The 19188-nt window shown below is 40.1% G+C and overlaps 1 protein-coding gene across 1 annotated transcript; it reads right to left on the reverse strand.

Annotated features, from left to right (window-relative positions):
- Positions 1-7463: 7463 nt before the first annotated feature.
- LOC133367529 (vomeronasal type-2 receptor 26-like) lies at positions 7464-19188 on the reverse strand. The gene is made up of 6 exons (XM_061591622.1): positions 19013-19188; positions 18510-18801; positions 13637-14497; positions 13023-13250; positions 9817-9943; positions 7464-8365 (listed from the first exon to the last, which is right to left on the reverse strand). Exons 1-6 carry the CDS (start codon positions 19186-19188, stop codon positions 7464-7466), a joined length of 2586 nt encoding a protein of 861 aa, XP_061447606.1.

Here is a 19188-nt window from a genome sequence, read left to right on the forward strand (position 1 = left end):
AGAAGCAGAGGAGAACTACTGTCAGGAGTCCAACCCACATAGCAAACACCACAGAGCTGCTCCTACCCCTTCAGTCACAGTAATCCTGTCCTCTTTCATTATGCTAACCTTCTCCAATTGTCCTGAATTCTGTTGTGCAGGTAAGGGGAAACTGTGGCCCTCCAGATGTTGTTGGACTCCAACTCTCATCAGCCTCAGCTGGTGTGGCCCATGGTCAGGGATGTTGGGAGTTGTAGTTCAAAACATCTGGGCTGGGGAAGACTGCAGTATGTAAAACACCAGGCACCTTGAAGCTGCTATAGATTAAACTGACAACAATCCTCTCCAGTTGTCTCCTCAGCATCCGCAACAGCATCTATTTCATTAAGATGTGTGATCTCTGAACATGAATGTTTTGATGAGGTGTCACAGCTAAATAGCCAGTGATTGAATTCATATCCTCCATGAATTTGTTGAATAGCCTGTAAAGCCACCTAGGTTAAGTGGGCATCGCCACAAAGGATTTCATGTCTTAAACATGCTCCAAATATAAACTTTGGGTTTTCAGATAACAGTATTTTGGAGCTGTTTTTCCTATGCCATTCCAGATTACGCAGAAATAACCATATTTAAAGAAAAGGAGCAGCAGGCATGTATTATTTTGTAATCCATGAATCTTTTTCTTGCTGCAATTATTCGACTTTAGCTGTACTCATATGTTCCTTCTCTGCCGGGTTGCAGTGTGTGTGTGGTGCGCACCACTGTTTCCAAATGTGGGCTGAAGAAAGGTTGGTGACTCCTGGTCTAGAGCAGGGGTGGGGAATCTCAGTCTCAGGAGCCAAAAGCAGCCATCCAAGCCTCTCTTTGCAGTCCATGTAACTCTGCCTAAGCCATGCCCCCTCCCCATGCCGCACCCTTTCCTGGACCTGCTCTGCACTCTCCCCTAGTAATTTTAGCTGGCTGCAATGTGTCCATGAACTGTGATAATACCTCTTGCTTGGGTGAATGGAGCACTGGCATGTGACCACTGCAAGGTTGCCCATGAGGGAATGTGGCCCTCAGGCTGAAAACAATTCCCCACTCCTGGTGTAGAGGGATGTGGTACAGCAGCTTGGCTGAAGCGAAGCAGGTCTGAGTCTGGTCAGGATGGAATTCCACCTAATCCTATGAAGATTACCTTGAATTCTACTGAAGAACTGTGGGATATAAATGTAATACTTCACACACACAATTACAGAAACCTGTACAATACTACAAGGATTGTGGGGCATGCTGATGTTGCATGAGGTGCTGGCAAAGCCCGAACAAATTTGTTTTTGCTTTGCACATGAATTGTGTGTAGGCCATTCCCATTCTCTTAAGCCCATGTTAGTGAAATTCTCTTGCACGGTGGAATGCCCTTCCTTCTGCCATAAGTGAAACATTATCTATTATTTGCTTCAGTTGACATGTGTAGACATCTCATTTTTGTCATTTTTGTGGGTTTTTTGAAACCTAAATGTGAGAGATGAAAAAAGCCACCTCTCCGACTTTTTTTTTGGGGGGGGGGATGGAATTCTGAAGCAACAGCAGAGCTTGGAAAAGTTATTTTTTTGAACTGCAACTCCCACCAGCCCAATCCAGTGGCGATGATGGCTGGGGCTGATGGGAGTTGTAGTTTAAAAAAGTAACTTTTCCAAGCTCTGAGCAAGAGTTTTTAACTTCAGAGGCTCTAACTGTTATCCTCACTGCTGTTGAGCCAGAACTTAGCCAGCCAAAAAGGTGGTACAAGTCAAATTCCTCCAAACTGCTTCTGAACAGAGTCTGGAACATTCTTTTATAGGTGAGGCAACCAGAACCATACACAGTATTCCAAGTATGGTTGCAGCATAGATTTGCATAATGGCATTATGATATCAGCAATTTTATTTTCAATTCTTTTCCTAATGACCCCTGGCATGGAATTTACTGTTTCACAGCTGCTGCACACTGGGTTGACAACTTCATCGAACTATACACAATGACCCCAAGGTCTCATTTCTGGTCAATCCCTGCCACTTCAGACCCCATTAGCATACAGTATATGTTGACCTTATCCACTTGAAGTTTTGAAATTTCCTTTTCAGTCTTGACGAGAAACAATTTATTCTTTTACTGGCTCCACACATCAGATTCTGAGGGCGGATCATCTGAATAGGCCAACCACCCTTACAGGGGGGAATTGCCGCTACCAGTCCAAACTTCACCAGGTAATGGACTGAGCATGACAAGGGAATGCATTGCACCCCTCACCTTCAGCCCACCCCTCATAACGCTTGGGATAAAGACAACATCAGGAGTCAATCAATCATTTATTACGGTCGATGACCAGCACTATAAAATGTTAAAACAATAAAACATATCGGTATTATACAGAGAAGGAAACAAGCGGCAGCAGCCTGAGATAATATGATACTTTTTTTTTAATTAATTTTTATTCCAATTTTCAAAACCAAAACAATACAAAAAGAAAACAACACAAATCAATAACTAGTATAATACAAAAAGAAAGAATATATATATATATATATAAAAGAAAGAATATTGACTTCCGATTTGTCATAGTTCAGCTATAAATCTATAATATATAACAAACCTATCTCTTAATAGATTATAAAATCACCTTCCTCCAACGGTTATCTTAGTTGGTTTCAAATCTCATTAACATCATATCATTTTAATCTTCCACAAAAAGTCAAAGAGAAGTTTCCAATCCTTGAGATATATGTCAATCAATTTTTTTTCTAAATGAACATGCCAATTAATCCAACTCATCAAATCTACTAAGTCCAGTAATTTTAAATCGCTCTTCTGTCATTATCCATATTGGGTCCATCTTCCATCTTTACGCACCCAAAAATCTTGCTGTCATAGTCATATAATAAAAGTCTGATAGGAATTTCCTCCATCACAGATATTTTCTTGCCATCAAATCCAAACGTATCACTGAAGTATTGTTGCAAAGCCGCATCTCTGTTCCTCTTTTCCACATGATACACTAGTACATCTCTTGAAGGTTTTTCCATTGACACAAAACAGGGATTAATTCTGTTAACTTTCTCCATTTCAAGTTCCATCAAATCCTTCCAGTCCAAGAATTTTCTTGAACCGATAATATCTTTATCTCCAATCTCTTCAATTCCTTCAAGGACAGCGCTGAATTCCAAACTATAATATTTGTCTCCAGGATCCATCACAGCCAGGAAATCCAAATCTTTTTTCATGTCCATAATTAAGCCAATCTCCATAGTTTGAACCTTGCCTTTAATTTCTCTTTCATCCTTTTTTTGTTTTCCAGATCTATCTTTATTCTCCTTTCTCATAGAATCCTGAGTTTCTTTCAGCTCCTGTCTCATTTCGTGAAATTCAATTCTCCACGCTTGTCTATTATTTCTCAGTTCTTGTTTTATTGAGTTAATCCCATTCATTATTTTCTGAAACATGTCTAGAGATAAAGTCCCTTCTTGTACATCCATGATCTTCTTAATTGTCATTCTTAAAACCAAAGGAACAAAACTCCTTCAATTTTCAATGTCCCAAACAAAGAGCAGCTTATTTCTTTAACCAGTTACAAAGGAGTTAATCTTTCCAGCAAACTAACGTCACACGCTAGACAGCCCTTATCTCTTATCTGCCCAGAAGTGTAAGAACGGCTTTAGTTCACAGCGTCGAAATAGCTAGTAGCAGAGAGAATGAGCAGATTCGTCAAAAAAAAAAAAGTAGATCAAGAAAAATAGTCCCAGCCAATAAATCAAAAAGATTTCTTATCTCTTTCAATCAGAAATCTCTCGTCCATTTAATCTTTAGAATGCTATTTTCCATGTCAGCTTTTTGCAATAAAAAAGATACGCTATTTATATTTTCTTCCCCCTTAGTTCCGTGAATAAAAAAAGGAAAGTCTTACCTCACCTAGGTTATCTCAATTGCTGTTACTTTGACAAATCTCTTTAGCTGTATAGATAAGAAAATGATGAATGTAGACAGGAGGATGTTTGCCTGTTAATCCGTATAAAAAAAACGGGTCACTTATCCAGCTGAGCTAGCATAAAAATCCTCGCTCTGTCTGAGCTGCTGGAAGACAGACAATTCTGATGAATTCCAGACTCCAACAATCAAAACAAAGCTATGTGGGAAATCTCACGTTTCTTCTTTAACTGGAAGAAATTATTCCCAGTCAGAAAAGAGCCTTCTGACTGAATTTAAACTGGATAAGTTTCATCCAAGACGGAGCTCGTCTCAGAGGCTGCACAGGCGTAGGGATCCTCCTGGGAAGTCGAGATAATATGATACTAATGATGTTGAATTAAGGCATCAGTGGCCCACCCGATATTAACTGTTATTGTTATTTGCTGTCATCACTCTCCTGCAGGTAACAGCCGAAGCACAAAATCTTGCCACTTTGACTGTCACCTGCTGGTTCCTATCGGAGAAAATATGCTAAAAAAATGTGTCAGACTTCCCTGGGATTTTTTGGAGAATTGGGTTGATAAGATTGAATCGGGAGTCTCGATAAAATGGACAATAGAGCAATACATGTGGAGCGGTTTCCACACTTCCCGTATCACAGGGGACCTTGCTAAATCTACCTTCTAAAAGCGCAGAAGGTAAGACATTAAGTCTAGCAAGCGTGAAAGCTTTTCTGTGCTTAGCAGTCGCCAAATTTCTCATATAATTTGTTGTCATAAACTTTCTCGCATAATCTCCATAGTTGGAATGAAGTGCAGCCAAACTCATATGGGTTTGTAAATCAATGTCCATGATTCGCTGAGAGACAGCCATTTTTGCTTGAACATAGCCTAATGCCATAATAGTGGGGATAGAAAAACCGAAATGCGACAATTTCATTGACAATTCTCAACATCAGGAGTATGCCATGCCCAATGTCTTGGAGTGATGACCATTCGAGACAGTCCCATGGTTGTCATGGAGGCCATGATGTCCTGTGCTGACCCAATGGCAGCCTTCACATGGAAGCTGAAATCCCCAAGAACTATAGTCCTGGGGTTCTCCAACACCGTGCTAAAGACCACTTCAGCCATCTAGGCCATGGATACATAGTTTGTTTAAATGAATTTATACAAAAACTGTTTTTATCTATGAAAATGTTTTGTAGATGTTTCTATTATATTAGAAAGGGGTTCAGGATGCCTTGTGGGAAGCAATCTATGAACGACATAATAATAATAATAATAATAGTGCGGAGGTACTGGTGGGCACACTGGTGGCTGCAGACCCATGTTAGCGACCCCAATCTAACCCTAAAACGAAAAGTGTGGAATTAAAGGTTAAATGTGCTTGCTCTGTATTTAAATTTAGTAAGCAAGTAAAGTTAGGAAAAGAGGACATATTTAACAACATTAATTTAAATACTGCATGTGGTGACTGCAGTAATGTAGTGGCAAATCCAGAAGTGTAGGATCTCTTCATGTTAGTCACAGCCACACACCCACCTGTTTTTTCTGCTGAGTTGAGAATGAGATCCTTGTTAATGCCTTCTCCCACAACAACATATATCCCTAGGAGCCAATAAGCATGAAAGGGGAGAATGTTAGCTACTGAAAAGAGACTTCCGAGTGGCTGACTCATCTCCTTTCACTCTGACTGGCTTCAATCATCAGGAAAGGTCAAGGAATTTTGAATTGGAGATTTCCTACTACTTCCTTATTACCAATTTAATCTCTGGTCTGTGGGATAGATGGTCACCAGGTGGATGGTTAATGGGCAGTAAAAACACGAGGGAAAAAGTTTAACACATTGCATGTCATTTAAGAGTATGTGCCGAATGACTTCTCACCACGTGAACTGGTTCCTCTTTTCCCATTCTTGCTTAGCGCTAATCTTAGCTACATTTTGTGTTCTGGCACAGCTGGCTTCCTATCATACGTGTTGTTGGGATGGGACTGCTGTTAAGCTCCAGCATCGGGCAAGAGAAATACGTTTGTTGGTCTATGCTGGCTATTGGAGGCTCTCCTCACTGTGTGCATTTGACTAAGTGAGGTAGTGCTTTTACAGGCAGCATCCCTTCCAGCCTTGTTGGAACCTATGAGGAAAGGAGAGCTAGTACTAAGTCACCAAGGAGGATTTGTCATAGGTGAAACATCCAATTTAGGAAATGAAAAGCCTACTAATTTATGAACCATCCCTTAGCTTCCAATATTAAATGTAGTAAGTAGGCTTTTTGTTGTTTTTGTTAAAAGAAAACAGGAGTAAAGGAAAAGGAGTAACAGAACTTATTTTATCAGAACCAACACTTGATTTTTTTTTTAAAAGGGAGAGACCATGCATAAACTCTCTCAAATGCACACAACAAGCCAGAATACTGAAAGTGGGCTTCCAGTGCCTATGGTTTGATGGATCACAGGTGGTACAGGTCTGGCTCATATCCGGTAATCAAACTCATAGATGACTGTTCACAGAGGTGTCCAAACACACCATAAGCACTGAGAGGGGAGGGGCATGCCTCCCTAGTTCCCCCCAAATTACGTGACTCTCTGACTCCTCCCCCACAAACATATTCAGCATCCTACAGACCTATTGAAGTACATGTGTATAGCTACTCCAGGAGAAGTATCCCTGAATGCCTCTAAAGGAACCTGATTGCAACTAAAAAACTTGAACATAGGAATGGAATTTTCTGAAAAATCTCAGTCTTGAACGTATCCACACGATTTTTTTCTAGTTTCCATCTCACTCCTTTATCTTGATAAAAAGTATTTTTAGTGGTTCTGCTAAAAATATGCACAACGATCACACATTATATGCAATAATATACACATTATTATATGTCTATTATGATACACATATTGTAGACTCCATGTTTCCTAAAGTAATCAACACATAAACAGATACCTACAATAATACATATAAATGTATACAAATATAATTAGTTGGGTTTTCTTTGATTAATTATCCTGGCAAGGCATGGACATAAGTGGGCACTCAATGCAAGAGGCAGTCCTATGTGGGCAAAGCTCAGTGAGGTCAGAATTGACAAATTATGTGGGTACGTCCATTTAAAACAGATTCCTCCTCCAATCCTACTTGAAAATCTCAGTTCTGGAGGAAGGTAGATCATATTTAACAATGGGAACCATATATTGCATGCAATAATTAGGTTCATTCTTTGATCTGATTGCCCTGACAGTTCATAAAAAAACATTTTATTTCTTAGGCTTATGGCCACAGGATAAGGTGCTTATTTCTACATATTCAAAAAGATTGCTCTGTCAGTAGATTCCCTAGGAGAAGAATGTGAAAAGTAGTTTATCAATTTCAGTAAGACTTTCTGGAAGACAAGGTAAGAATAAAATGTGGGGGTGGAGGCTGGGCTACTTATAGTGTCTTCACTTTAGGCAAGCCTTGGTTCAGTTTTCCAAATAAGGAGAATTGGAAAACCTATTTGGAAGGCTCATATAGGGCACCTGCTGAGATCAATATTCTCACATACTGCAAGATAAACAAATTCTTCATTCTTTTCTTCTTATTAGCTGTTCCCTGTTGTTCAGCTCAGGCCTCAATACAATAACATAGCATTTGGGGGAAAAGATGCAAACCAACAGCCCAGTGCTGGAAGCTAGGATGGAGAAGATCTCCACAGCTACCATGTATTTCCCCTTAGTGCTCAGGTAAGTTGGGACAAAGGACAACCACACACTGCAAAAGAGCAACATGCTGAAAGTGATGAACTTGGCTTCATTAAAACTGTCTGGTAACTTCCTGGCGAGGAAAGCCACAGTGAAGCTGACAATAGCCAAGAAGCCCATATAGCCAAGGACACAGTAAAACATGGTCACAGATCCCTCATTACATCCCAGTATAATTTCTTCAGTCATGGAGTGCATGTCGGCATCTGGGAATGGAGGAGAGAGTGCCAGCCAAACAGTGCAAATTCCTGCTTGGATAAGGGAGCAGCAAAGAACAATGGAGGTGGCCAAGCTTTTCCCCATCCATTTCCTCATGTTGCTTCCCGGCTTGGTGGCCATGAAAGCCAAGACCACAGTGATGGTTTTTGCTAACACACAAGACACAGCTACTGAGAAAACCATGCCAAAACTAACTTGTCGTAGGAGACAGATCACTTTCTGAGGTGGCCCAATGAATGGCAATGCACAACAGAAGCAGAAGGAGAGGGAGACTAGGAGAGTGTAGGTGAGTTCCCTGTTGTTGGCTTTGACGATGGGAGTGTTGTGGTGCTTGATAAATGTCCTGAGCACCAGAATTGTGATCAAAGAAAAGGAAAGAGCAAAACAAGCCAAACTGATCCCTAAAGGGTCTTCATAAGATAAGAAGTTTACAGTCTTAGGAATACAGAAATCTTGGTTTTTGTTTGGATACTTTTCATCTGTGCATTTGTGACAGTCATTCATGTCTGCAAAAGGAAAAGATGTGGCCTTAAGCCATTAATCTTCTTTGCACCATTTGTCTGAAGAGCATGCCAAAAATAATTTCTGTAATACCAATAGATGTTCTCTCTTCAAATTATAGGATAAATTCAATACTGAATTCAAGGCTCTTTTCAATATTTTTAAATCATTTAGACCTGTGCAGATCTTAAAGTTGAATCTTGGGTTTTAAGCATAAGGATGTAGGAAACCAGCTGTGATTGCAGAGCCCTATGAAAGGTGACTGATTATTAAATCTCCACATAAGATTGACTGTTTCAGTCAGGTACCTACACTTGATGCATGTGTGGTGTAACTGACCCCACCATTTTTTTAAAAAATAAAAATGTGCCATTAAAATACTACATTTGGGGGATATTTAGGAAGACTTCCCTTTTAAAAAAAAGTGTATGTTTTATATAATCCATCTTTTAAATATTTTATATCTAGAAAACATTTTAGGATTATTTGTTTTAGTGATTCAGTAATGTTTTATTTGTAACCGACTGCCCTTGAAAAAGGGTTGTTCAGACCTTAAACTTGTCGGGCTCTAATAAATAGCTTCTATTTGCTCACAAAGCATTTCTACTGTATTGTGACTGACCTTGGCATTCCTTAGCAACTGATTTCCTCTTTTGGTTTTCCCATTTACATACTATAAATGTAACAACTACAATATCAAACATTTATACAATGATGTAAATAATTATTGTAGAACATGGCAATAATCCTGAGTTGTGAGTTACTGGTAACGATGACCATACAGATCTACCAACCATAACATATGCTACCTGAGCAACCTATGCACAATCAGTGCATTTTACAACTGAATAAGTTCGGCAGACAAAACATTGTTGCTGCAATTTTCATTGTGTCATCCACAAAGGTGACACTTCCCCCTTTACTTGGTGTCAGCAGTGGTGGTCTGTACTAGTCCTGAGCCTGCCCTCCTTGATGTCCTCAGCAAGCTGGGTATGTGTCTTGACTCAACCCAGTGTTTGATTTAGGGATGGCAGATAAATATTGTTTGATCTGTATTATGGAGTGAATCTGTGCATTTCATCTCTCCCAGATCTATGTGTCGATTGGAGTGTAGATATGTGGATTACTTTTAAAATACATCTATTTCTTCACCACTGGATGACAAAATGGAAGACAGACTTGTGCAAAATAAACCAATTGCAGAGAAAATACCAGATGAAAGTGTGAATGAAGGTCAGAATAGATTGAGGCATGTTTGTACATTCCTAATAACAGAAGCAAAGGATCAAACACACACACAGAGAAACACTCCAAATTCCTTTGTATTGGACAGCTCCCTCTCAGCCCTTCCACAGCAATCCTTTCAGTCACACCCCCAAAGGAAAGTAACCCTGCATACCTATTGCTCTGGATTAGATTTGATCTATTTAGTGACTCAGTAGAGTATATATCGTACCGTTCTGCTCCGAAATCTTCCATTTTGGACATGGGGTGCAATCATAGCAGCAAAATGGCTCCCCCTCCTTCCCTTTCTTGCTTGATCCAGGGTGGCAACTCTCAGTACACATTGAAAGAGGACGTGACTAATCCACATATGAAAGAGGAAAAGGATAACATTCAAAATAAGAGATTTGAATCCTTAAGTTTCTAGTAATTTTCCAAGACAATTCAGTAATGTATGAATGGGCTCCATTTTACTGCAATTTTCCTTTTTTAAAACAATGAATATGGTACATCATTATCCCTATATTTATACCTACAAAGATAATCTATTATGAAAATTGACCAGGTGCCTATAGATTTAGTTCCAGCTTTGGTTCCTACACAGTAGCTTAATTTCACAGTTCATGCCATGTTCCCCACTGTTCTAAAAATAATTCAGATAGCTGGTGTATCTTTTTTGTTCCATTTGGACATGATGCTTAATTTTGTTGTTGTTATGTGACTTCAAGTCGACTACGACTTATGGCGGCCCTATGAATCAGCAACCTCCAACAGCATCTGTCATGAACCACCCTGTTCAGATCTTGTAAATTCATGTCCGTGGCTTCCATTATGGAATCAACCCATCTCTTGTTTGGCCTTCCTCTTTTTCTACTCTCTTCTGTTTTTCCCACCATTATTGTCTTTTCTAGTGAATCAGGTCTTCTCATGATGTGTCCAAAGTAGGATAACCTCAGTTTCGTCATTTTAGCTTGTAGTGATAGTTCTGGTTTAATTTATTCTAACACCCAATTATTGGTCATTTTCACAGTCCATGGTGTGCACAAAGCTCTCCTCCAACACCACATTTCAAATGAGTTGATTTTTCTCCTATCCACTTTTTTCACTGTCCAACTCTCACATCCATACATAGAGATGGGGAATACCATGGTCTGAATGATCCTGACTTTATTGTTCAGTGATACATCTTTGCATTTGAGGACCTTTTCTAGTTCTGTCATAGCTACCCTCCCCAGTCCTGGCCTTCTTCTGATTTCTTGTCTATTGTCTCCATTTTGGTTAATGACTGTGCCGAGGTATTGATAATCCTTGACAAGTTCAATGTCCTCGTTGTCAACTTTAAAGTTACATAAATCTTCTGTTTTCATTACTTTAGTCTTTTTGATGTTCAGCTGTAGTCCTGCTTTTATGCTTTCCTCTTTAACTTTCATCAGCGTTCGTTTCAAATCATTAGTTTCTGCTAGTAGTATGGTATCGTCTCCATGTCTTAAATTATTGTTATTTCTCCCTCCAAAATAATTGGATGTTAGAACAAATTAAACCAGAACTGTCACTAGAAGCCAAAATGATGAAACTGAGGTTATCATACTTTGGACACATCATGAGCAGACATGATTCACTTGAAAAGACAATAATGCTGGGAAAAACAGAAGGAAGTAGAAAAAGAAGAAGGCCAAACAAGAGATGGATTGATTCCATAAAGGAAGGCATAGACCTGAACTTACAAAATCTGAACAGGGTGTTTCATGACAGATGCTCTTGGAGGTCACTGATTCATAGGGTCGCCATAAGTCGTAATCGACTTGAAGGCACATAACAACAATCATCAACTATTACAGAAATATGTTTTTTTAATTGCCTGCATAATTATGGCAGCATACAAAGGTTTTCAGTAGACATTTTAAGGTTACAACAGATGGTGCTTCCTGAAACCATGTTGGCAGAGCATTCAAAGTACTGGGCTGATAACACTAAAGGTTCAATTTCTTGTTCCTGTCACCTGAGCCTTGTCAACTCAGGGGTGACCAATGGCCCTCCTGGAGATGCTCTCAAGCTGAGATATAAGGGCTTAGGTGGTCCCTAAGGTATCCTGGACCTAGGTTGTTCAGGGCTTTGTAAATTAATACAAGAACCTTTCACTTGTCTCAGGAGCATACGGGCAGCCAGTGCAGATGTTTTAACAATGGTGTTGCATGTTTCCAGCCATTTGTCCCCATCAACAATCTGGCCACCACATTCTGCACCAACTGGAGCTGCCAGACCAAGCCCAAGTGCAACCCCACATAAAATGTGTTGCAGTAAACCAGCTTGGAGGTTACCAGCACATGGAGTACATTGGTCAGACTATCACTGTCCAGGAACATCTGTAGCTGATAAGCCAGACAGTGCTGGTAGAAGGCACATCTAGCCACAGAGGACACTTGGGCCTCTAGTGACAGAGATGTATTCAGGAGTACCCCCAAGCTGCACACCTGCTTCTTCAGAAGGAGTGCACCATCATCCAGAGTAGGTAACTCGCTTATCTCCTAGACACAGGAACCACTCACCTAAAGAGCCTCTGTCTTCCCACGATTCAAGCAACATTTGCCCTATTCTAGTCCACTACTGCATTCAGACACCAATCCAGAGCTTTCACAGCCTCTCCTGATCCAGATGTTATGGAGAAATAATGCTCTGTTTGATCCCCAAACAATCTTCTCCACCTTCTTTGCCAAGAAAGGTGTGTTGGTGACTCTCTGTTGTGTCCAGAGTGGGCTTTTAAAGAAGTGGATGCACCACTGCTTCAAGGGCAGTGGGCAACATTCCATCACACAAAGATGCATTTACCACACCTGTGACCCATTCAGTAATCCCACTGGCTAGCTTTAATAAGGCAGAATGGATAAGGATTTAATAAGCAGGTGCTTCAGTGCATGACTGCAAGTATCCTGTTGAAATCATCAGGCCACATTAACTGGAACTGATCCCATAACACAGAGTTCAGTGTTGCATTGGACTGTGGCTGGTACTACCACAATGATCTTGGGGTGAGTTACAACATAGAAAAATAACATAAAATCAAACTACAAATATCATGAAGTATGATTTCCAGTCTGTAGTTACTTGCAGAGGAATACCACAGTGGTCTTATGTTTAAAGTAAAATCTAGTTTGGTTGCATGGATGGAGTTTGCCTGAATCTGATAGAGTGTTGATTCAAGTGTTACATAGATTCTAAATTAGACAAATATAATCAAATGCTTTTAAAAATTCACCCAACAATGCCTCAATTAAGAAATTCAAGTCCACTGCAAGTTGGGCAAATACTTGTGAAGCTGTCCAAACAAAGTCAATATTTTATAGGGGCTGAGCATTGTCCAAAGAAATTAATAATGCCTATTAGAATGAATATTCACTCTGCATTTGACTACTTTCCTGTCTGCTCAAAATTGTACCATACCTGGTTAAACCAGCTGTGCCATGTTATGGTAGCCTCACTGATGGTGAATGCTTGGTCTGCAGAACCCTCAGGATTGACCCTCCCAACTTTCACACGACAAAATGATTGGTTTGAGGAAAAAATCCAGTTGATAATATCCAATCCAGCAACTACCTTCCCATTCTGGTTGAGGGAAACTTTGTCACCCACACTGTTGTTAAATGAGATACCTCCCAGAAAGTGATGGAGCTAGATAGAAAGAGAAAACGCAAGACTTTAGAAAGGTCTGTATTTGAATTTTTCAGACTAAGAGTTATTGGCATCGTATAACCTGATGATGTTATGTAATTGAATGAGCAAATATGAATAGAAGACAAGCTCATTCTTTATGACCCAGAGATTGAATGTAGTATATTCATCTTCAAAATTACTACACTGTAGATACAGTAAATTCACATACCACAAAAATTACAATGGAATGGCTAGTTGAAATAGGGGTGATTCTATCCTTTCTAGATGAAGGGGAAAGTAAGAAAGAAGAAAATATTAGTACAGGAAGAATTTGTAGAGAGTAACATCCAGTATACAATAACATCCAGTATGCTACATAAGGATTTTTAGGATTTAAGGATTACCTGCCAGAACTGTTGATTTTGAATCTTCAGTACTCTTTCACCCATCTTTCCTCTCTGTTTGAGTGTAGATGAGGACATAGCATGTAATGCATAAGCCACAGCATAGACAGCGTTGTAGATACTGTAGCTGTGACTGATCATGGTTATTTCAAAAAAAGTCCCAGGAAGGCTCTCCAGCTTCTCCTCCCCTGTGCACATATCTCCATCCGCATTGTCCCCAACAGCATTTGGAAACACACAGCCAAATGCCTGTTGCCAGAAATCTAGGAGGAAAGCATCTCCTCTACTTCTAGAAGGGTTTGTGCTCTCAACAAATTGGGAAAATCCTGGTATATTAATGGAATGCATGTTGAAGGACAGGGTACCATGGAATAATTCTGTATCCCAAGTCCTTTGATAGGCCAATGAAGCAAACTCCATTTGGGCTGTCACTATCCATACTAAACCTTTTGGCTTCTTTTGTATGTGTTCCAGTTCTGATATATATGGAAACCATCTTAAAATGGTCATGGAATAAGATTCTCCATAGGCCACCACAACATTGGCTTTGCTGCTCATCACTTTATCACGTATTTTTGCCCCCTGTTGTATTATGGTATTAGTCTCTGTGACATAACTATAACTGGGGATTCTTTCTAGGAAGGCAAAGCAGACACCATTCTTGGAAAACAGTGGAACTACAGTATGAACAAACATTTCTTCATTGTCATTACCCATAACAACAACCCCAATCCATGTCCATTTAAAATGTAGCAGCAAAGAGAGAATCCCCACATATTGTTGCTCTTCCTGAGGTGCCATCTGGTAGAAAGGAAGACCTGGAGTTTTATCATTCATCACTGGAGCAGAGCCATATATGAGCTAAGTAGATATTATGGAAAAGGAGAAAGCTAATAGTAAATATATGACTCGCAGGTTTACAAAGCAATTCACATACATCTAATAGTTCTAACAAACTTGTGAGGTAAGTGAATTTTATTGCTTCTATGATAGGAGTCTATTATTCAGGAAACAGGAGCTAGTCTATGGTTATCTGGTGAATTCAAGGTTGAGGGAAGAACTGCCTTAGACCTGAGGTCACCAACCTTTTTGAACTAGTGAGTGCATTTCCAATTTTGAGAGAGTTCTGGGAGCACTGGTCACAAAATGGCTGCCAGGGGTCATGGCATAACACAAATGGCTGCCATGGGGGTGTGGCATGACATAAAATTAGAGAGTAGTCATGGTGAAACAGTTCCCACAGTTTTATTTCCATATTAGAAAGGCTTGACTTGCTGAATTTCTGTTTGCCATACAGCTGCTAAAGGCACAAGAACCTTGTTTTCCCCAAATGCCAACCCTGAGCTAAAGCCTAGGCTGACATCCTGTACACACTTACCTGGAAGTAAGCCCCATTTAACACAAAGAGACTGACTTCTGTGTAGACATGTATACTATTGTACTGTAAATTAACTATACAGTGGATTCCTAATGAGTCCCTATCTTTAGCTCCTACGAAGTTTTCACAATTGCCTTTTGTGGGGATTGGGATTCTTTAACATTCATCCACACATATTGTGTAGCAGCGATAGTAAAAGAAAATTATTAGGCACGACATGTTCTCAGGTAAACCCAGTACAGGCAAGATGCAACCTGATTGCTAGGGAAAAAGAAAGGGCAAACTATGGAGATTCCAAAGACTGGAAAAAAAGACAGAAGCAAGAAAAGTACACTAAAAAGGAGGGCAAAACAGCAGCTCTTTGGGCCCCAGGGATTCCTGTTACCTGGTGTGCAAGCAACTCACTTATTAATCTCATCTCTGCCTTCACTCATTGGCTTATAACAGTGACATATAGCCAGGCTGGCTCACTTTCATTTCACAGTAGGGTTGCCGTGTTCATGGGCTGAGACTGATCCTGTATCTTTAGGAGAAGAGAAAGTCAGCCAAGTGCAGGTGTTCTTGCAACACTATAATGAGAAACACCACAAGGTGGAATTCTCCCTTCCCCCTGCACAACTTTTAAAGATACAGAAGACCTCTTGGAGGCCGGGCCTGGCAATGAAGAGGTCTTCTGTATCTTTAAAAGTTGTGCAGGGGGAAGGGAGAATTCCATCTTGTGGTTTTTCCCATTACAGGGTTGCAAGAACACCTGCACTTGGCTGACTTTCTCTTCTCCTAAAGATATAGGATCAGTCTCAGGCCATGAACTGGCAACCCTATTTCACAGAAATCACTTAGAAGGGTATGTGCACATTGCACTCTGTAATTTTCTTTCTAAGAGGGTTAGAGACTTACTTTTTTAAAAAATGAAATGATTCTTGGCTGCCTTGTAGGGTGCCACTGAATGCCTTCATGGGTGCCATGGCACCTGCAAGCGATGGTATGGTGACCCCTGCCTTAGACTCTAATGCCAGAAATAGGTATTGAAGAAAACTATAGACCTGAAATGAAAATGCCTCTAGTAGGACTAGAATTGGCCAGGACCATTTCTGAACTGGTTCATCCACCTCAAAACTGGCTGTTTTGTTTTGGAAATATTACAGAGTGATGTGAAATTCTTTTTGGGAGAAGATAATGAGGTGCCTTTTGAATTGGGGAAATTTAAAATTAGTACCACCATGATAAATTGCAGCCTCCATTGCCACTCATTGGGGACCACCATTATAGTGGATAGTGGTTGAATATCTACAGATAAACCGAAAGTTTCCAGATTGGATGGATCATTCCTCTGGAACCCATTTTATTTGAGAAGTGCAGTATTAAATTCCCAACAAAAGAAAAGGTTGTGATTTAAGCAGGTTTACTAAAAATATAAGATCCTATGTGGCACAGAGTGGTAAGAGGCGGTAACGCAGCTGAAGCTCTGCTCACGGCCGGAGTTCGATTCCAACGGAAGGAGGAAGTCGAATCTCTGGTAAAAGGGGTTGAGGTCCACTCAGCCTTCCATTCATCAGTGGTTGGTAAAATGAGTACCCGGCATATGCTGGGGGGTAAAGAAAGGCTGGGGAAGGTACTGGCAATCCCACCCCATATATATGGTCTGCCTAGTAAACGTCGCAAGACATCACCATAAGAGTCAGAAACGACTCACACTATAACTGCGGGGACACCTTTACCTTTTTACTGAAAATATAAAGTCACACTAGGCTGTCACATGCATCTCCATTTTTAATCCTGAATTATTAGGTAAAACTTTTGTTTATAATGTTGGGATTTTTGAAATAGAAGAATGTATTTCAAGAAATCCAAAGACGCTTTATTCAAAGTTTTAAATGATATCCCATATGGGTTGGTGGGTGGGTGGAAAGTTATTAAAGTTTAACAGTAGAGTCCTCTGCATATCCCATCAGATCAGTGGGATTTACACCCAGGTAAGCTGAATGGAGGAATGAGGAGGCAGAGAAATTGATGAGGTCCAAATGCACGGGGGGGAGCACTACATTGACTCTGCTGGTGCAGTTGTCGTGTGCCTACTTTGTCACTGCCTCCCCCTCCCCCACTATCTTTCAGTAAGCAGCAATGACTTGACCAACTGGAGGCCAGGTGAATGGTGGTGCCTTATTATGCTGTCTGCTACTGAATAAACATGGTGAACAATCAGTGCAAAGATTTGAAGAAAAAAAAATGGGATGGGGCAAGTTCATGAAACCCTTTCCCCTTGAATAACTGGGTATCTTTCAAAAATTTTTGGTTGAATCTCCAGACCTATATAGGGATAATATTTCAACAGACATTTGAATTTGGGTATATTTGAGTATGGTCACAAGGAAAAACAGCTATGAAATAATGACAAGATACATAAACATTATTTGCCTAAGGGTCTATATTTACAGTAATCACTCGTGACTGAGTAAGATTGTCTTCCAAAATAAGGTATTTAATGGTGGGTCAATTAGTGACTGTGGAGGCCAATCTTAGCTCCACATAGCCTCCCACAGTGAGGACATAGGTTTCCAGATGGAAGACAGTTGCGATGAGGATTTGCTTGACGTGCCTTTCGCTTAGCTTAGCCTAAGTGTATAAAACACCTCAAAGGGAAAGGGGACTATTATCATATGTGGTGTGTTTGTGGCATATTGGGCAAGTTTGAGACAGCAAACCTGCAAAAAAAAGTATCTGAATTTAGTTTTGGGGAATGATGAGATGTAAATTATAGTATTATTGGCAGAGACATTCTGGGTCTGTTTTCAAAATGGCAAACAGCAGAGAGATCTATGTAGCAAGCAGGGATATTGGAGAGGCAAGCTTGGCTTTATTTTTAAGTTTTAAGTTAAAAGGAGAGAAAACGGAGAAAATGCTAGCCATTTCATAGAAAGTGTAAAAAAACCCCATCTGACACAGAGAAATTTTCCACTACTTGAAAGTCTCGCAAATCCCTTCAACTTTGCATGTGAAGGAAAGTCTGGTGAAGATATTTTTATATATACAGCACTATAGTAGTGTAGAAATGGTCTAAATAAATAAATAATCTAAATAAGGTGTGTGTGTGTGTATCTGCCCTAGTTTTACTGGACTTCCTATATTGTACAAGAAACACCATGAGCACATAGAGCTAGAGAATAGTCATGCACAGAAAGATAAGGAAGGGAGTGGGTTGGGTTTCACTCCCCTCTCCCCCTCTCCCACATGCTCTGTTTGATAATAAAAGCAGACTCCCCTCCCCCACTTTATAACCAATGGACTTTTTTTTGTTAAACATGCACATGTTTAGTTTGGCCATAGAGAAATTAATGATGATAAAAACAGAATGGGTAAACACATTAAACATAAATATAAGATCCATCTGATTATTTCCAGTGAACTCCTTTCTGACTCCAAACAAGAAATTTGAAGCAAAAAGAAGAAAGGAAATGTAAAAGTTGTTTAGATTGCCATACTTCACAAATAACCTACCTGTGGAATCTTATAGACATCCAAGATAGTTGCGATGTGAAGGGAGATTTCAGAGTCCAGTCCCCCAATGACTGCTATCAGACTATTCTGGACACCACATCTGTAATTGGGAACAAATCTCTCCAGAGTGGATGTAAGTAGCAAAGTGGCATGATAGGTCCACTTTGCACTTAAATAGCTGTCATAAATGTGAAAGCCCAAAGTGACATTGGGTAAGAGCTGTGGATTTTCATTGATCTCCTTTACTGCAAACACCAAGGCCAGGATGTGCTGGTAGTTCTTAGGCACCATGCTAGAATGAGAGATGAATTCTGTATCAGAAATATACACCACATGTGGAGAAAAGGGAGCTTCTTTATTTAATCATTCTGTTAATTGCATCAACATTTTCTACAGCCTAATTCAATAAGGTACTGATCTGAAGCTCCAAGACATTCTTATGTTCTGATCATTCCGGTTAAATCAAGCAAACACGCAAACAAGCAAAAAAAAAAAGTTCTTACACAAGCTCTTCCAGTAATGCTGGAGGAGGTTCTTCAGTGAAGGTTATTGAGGGGGACACAAAGCGAGCTTGAGAAGCAATGCCACCAAGGATGAGATCTCCTGACTGATGGTACTTTTGGAATGGAGGGGGAGGACTATGGACCCTGCATTGAATTCTGTGACCTTTGCATACCAT

This window comes from Rhineura floridana, chromosome 11 (genome assembly GCF_030035675.1).
Source record: "Rhineura floridana isolate rRhiFlo1 chromosome 11, rRhiFlo1.hap2, whole genome shotgun sequence".
NCBI lineage: Eukaryota > Metazoa > Chordata > Lepidosauria > Squamata > Rhineuridae > Rhineura > Rhineura floridana.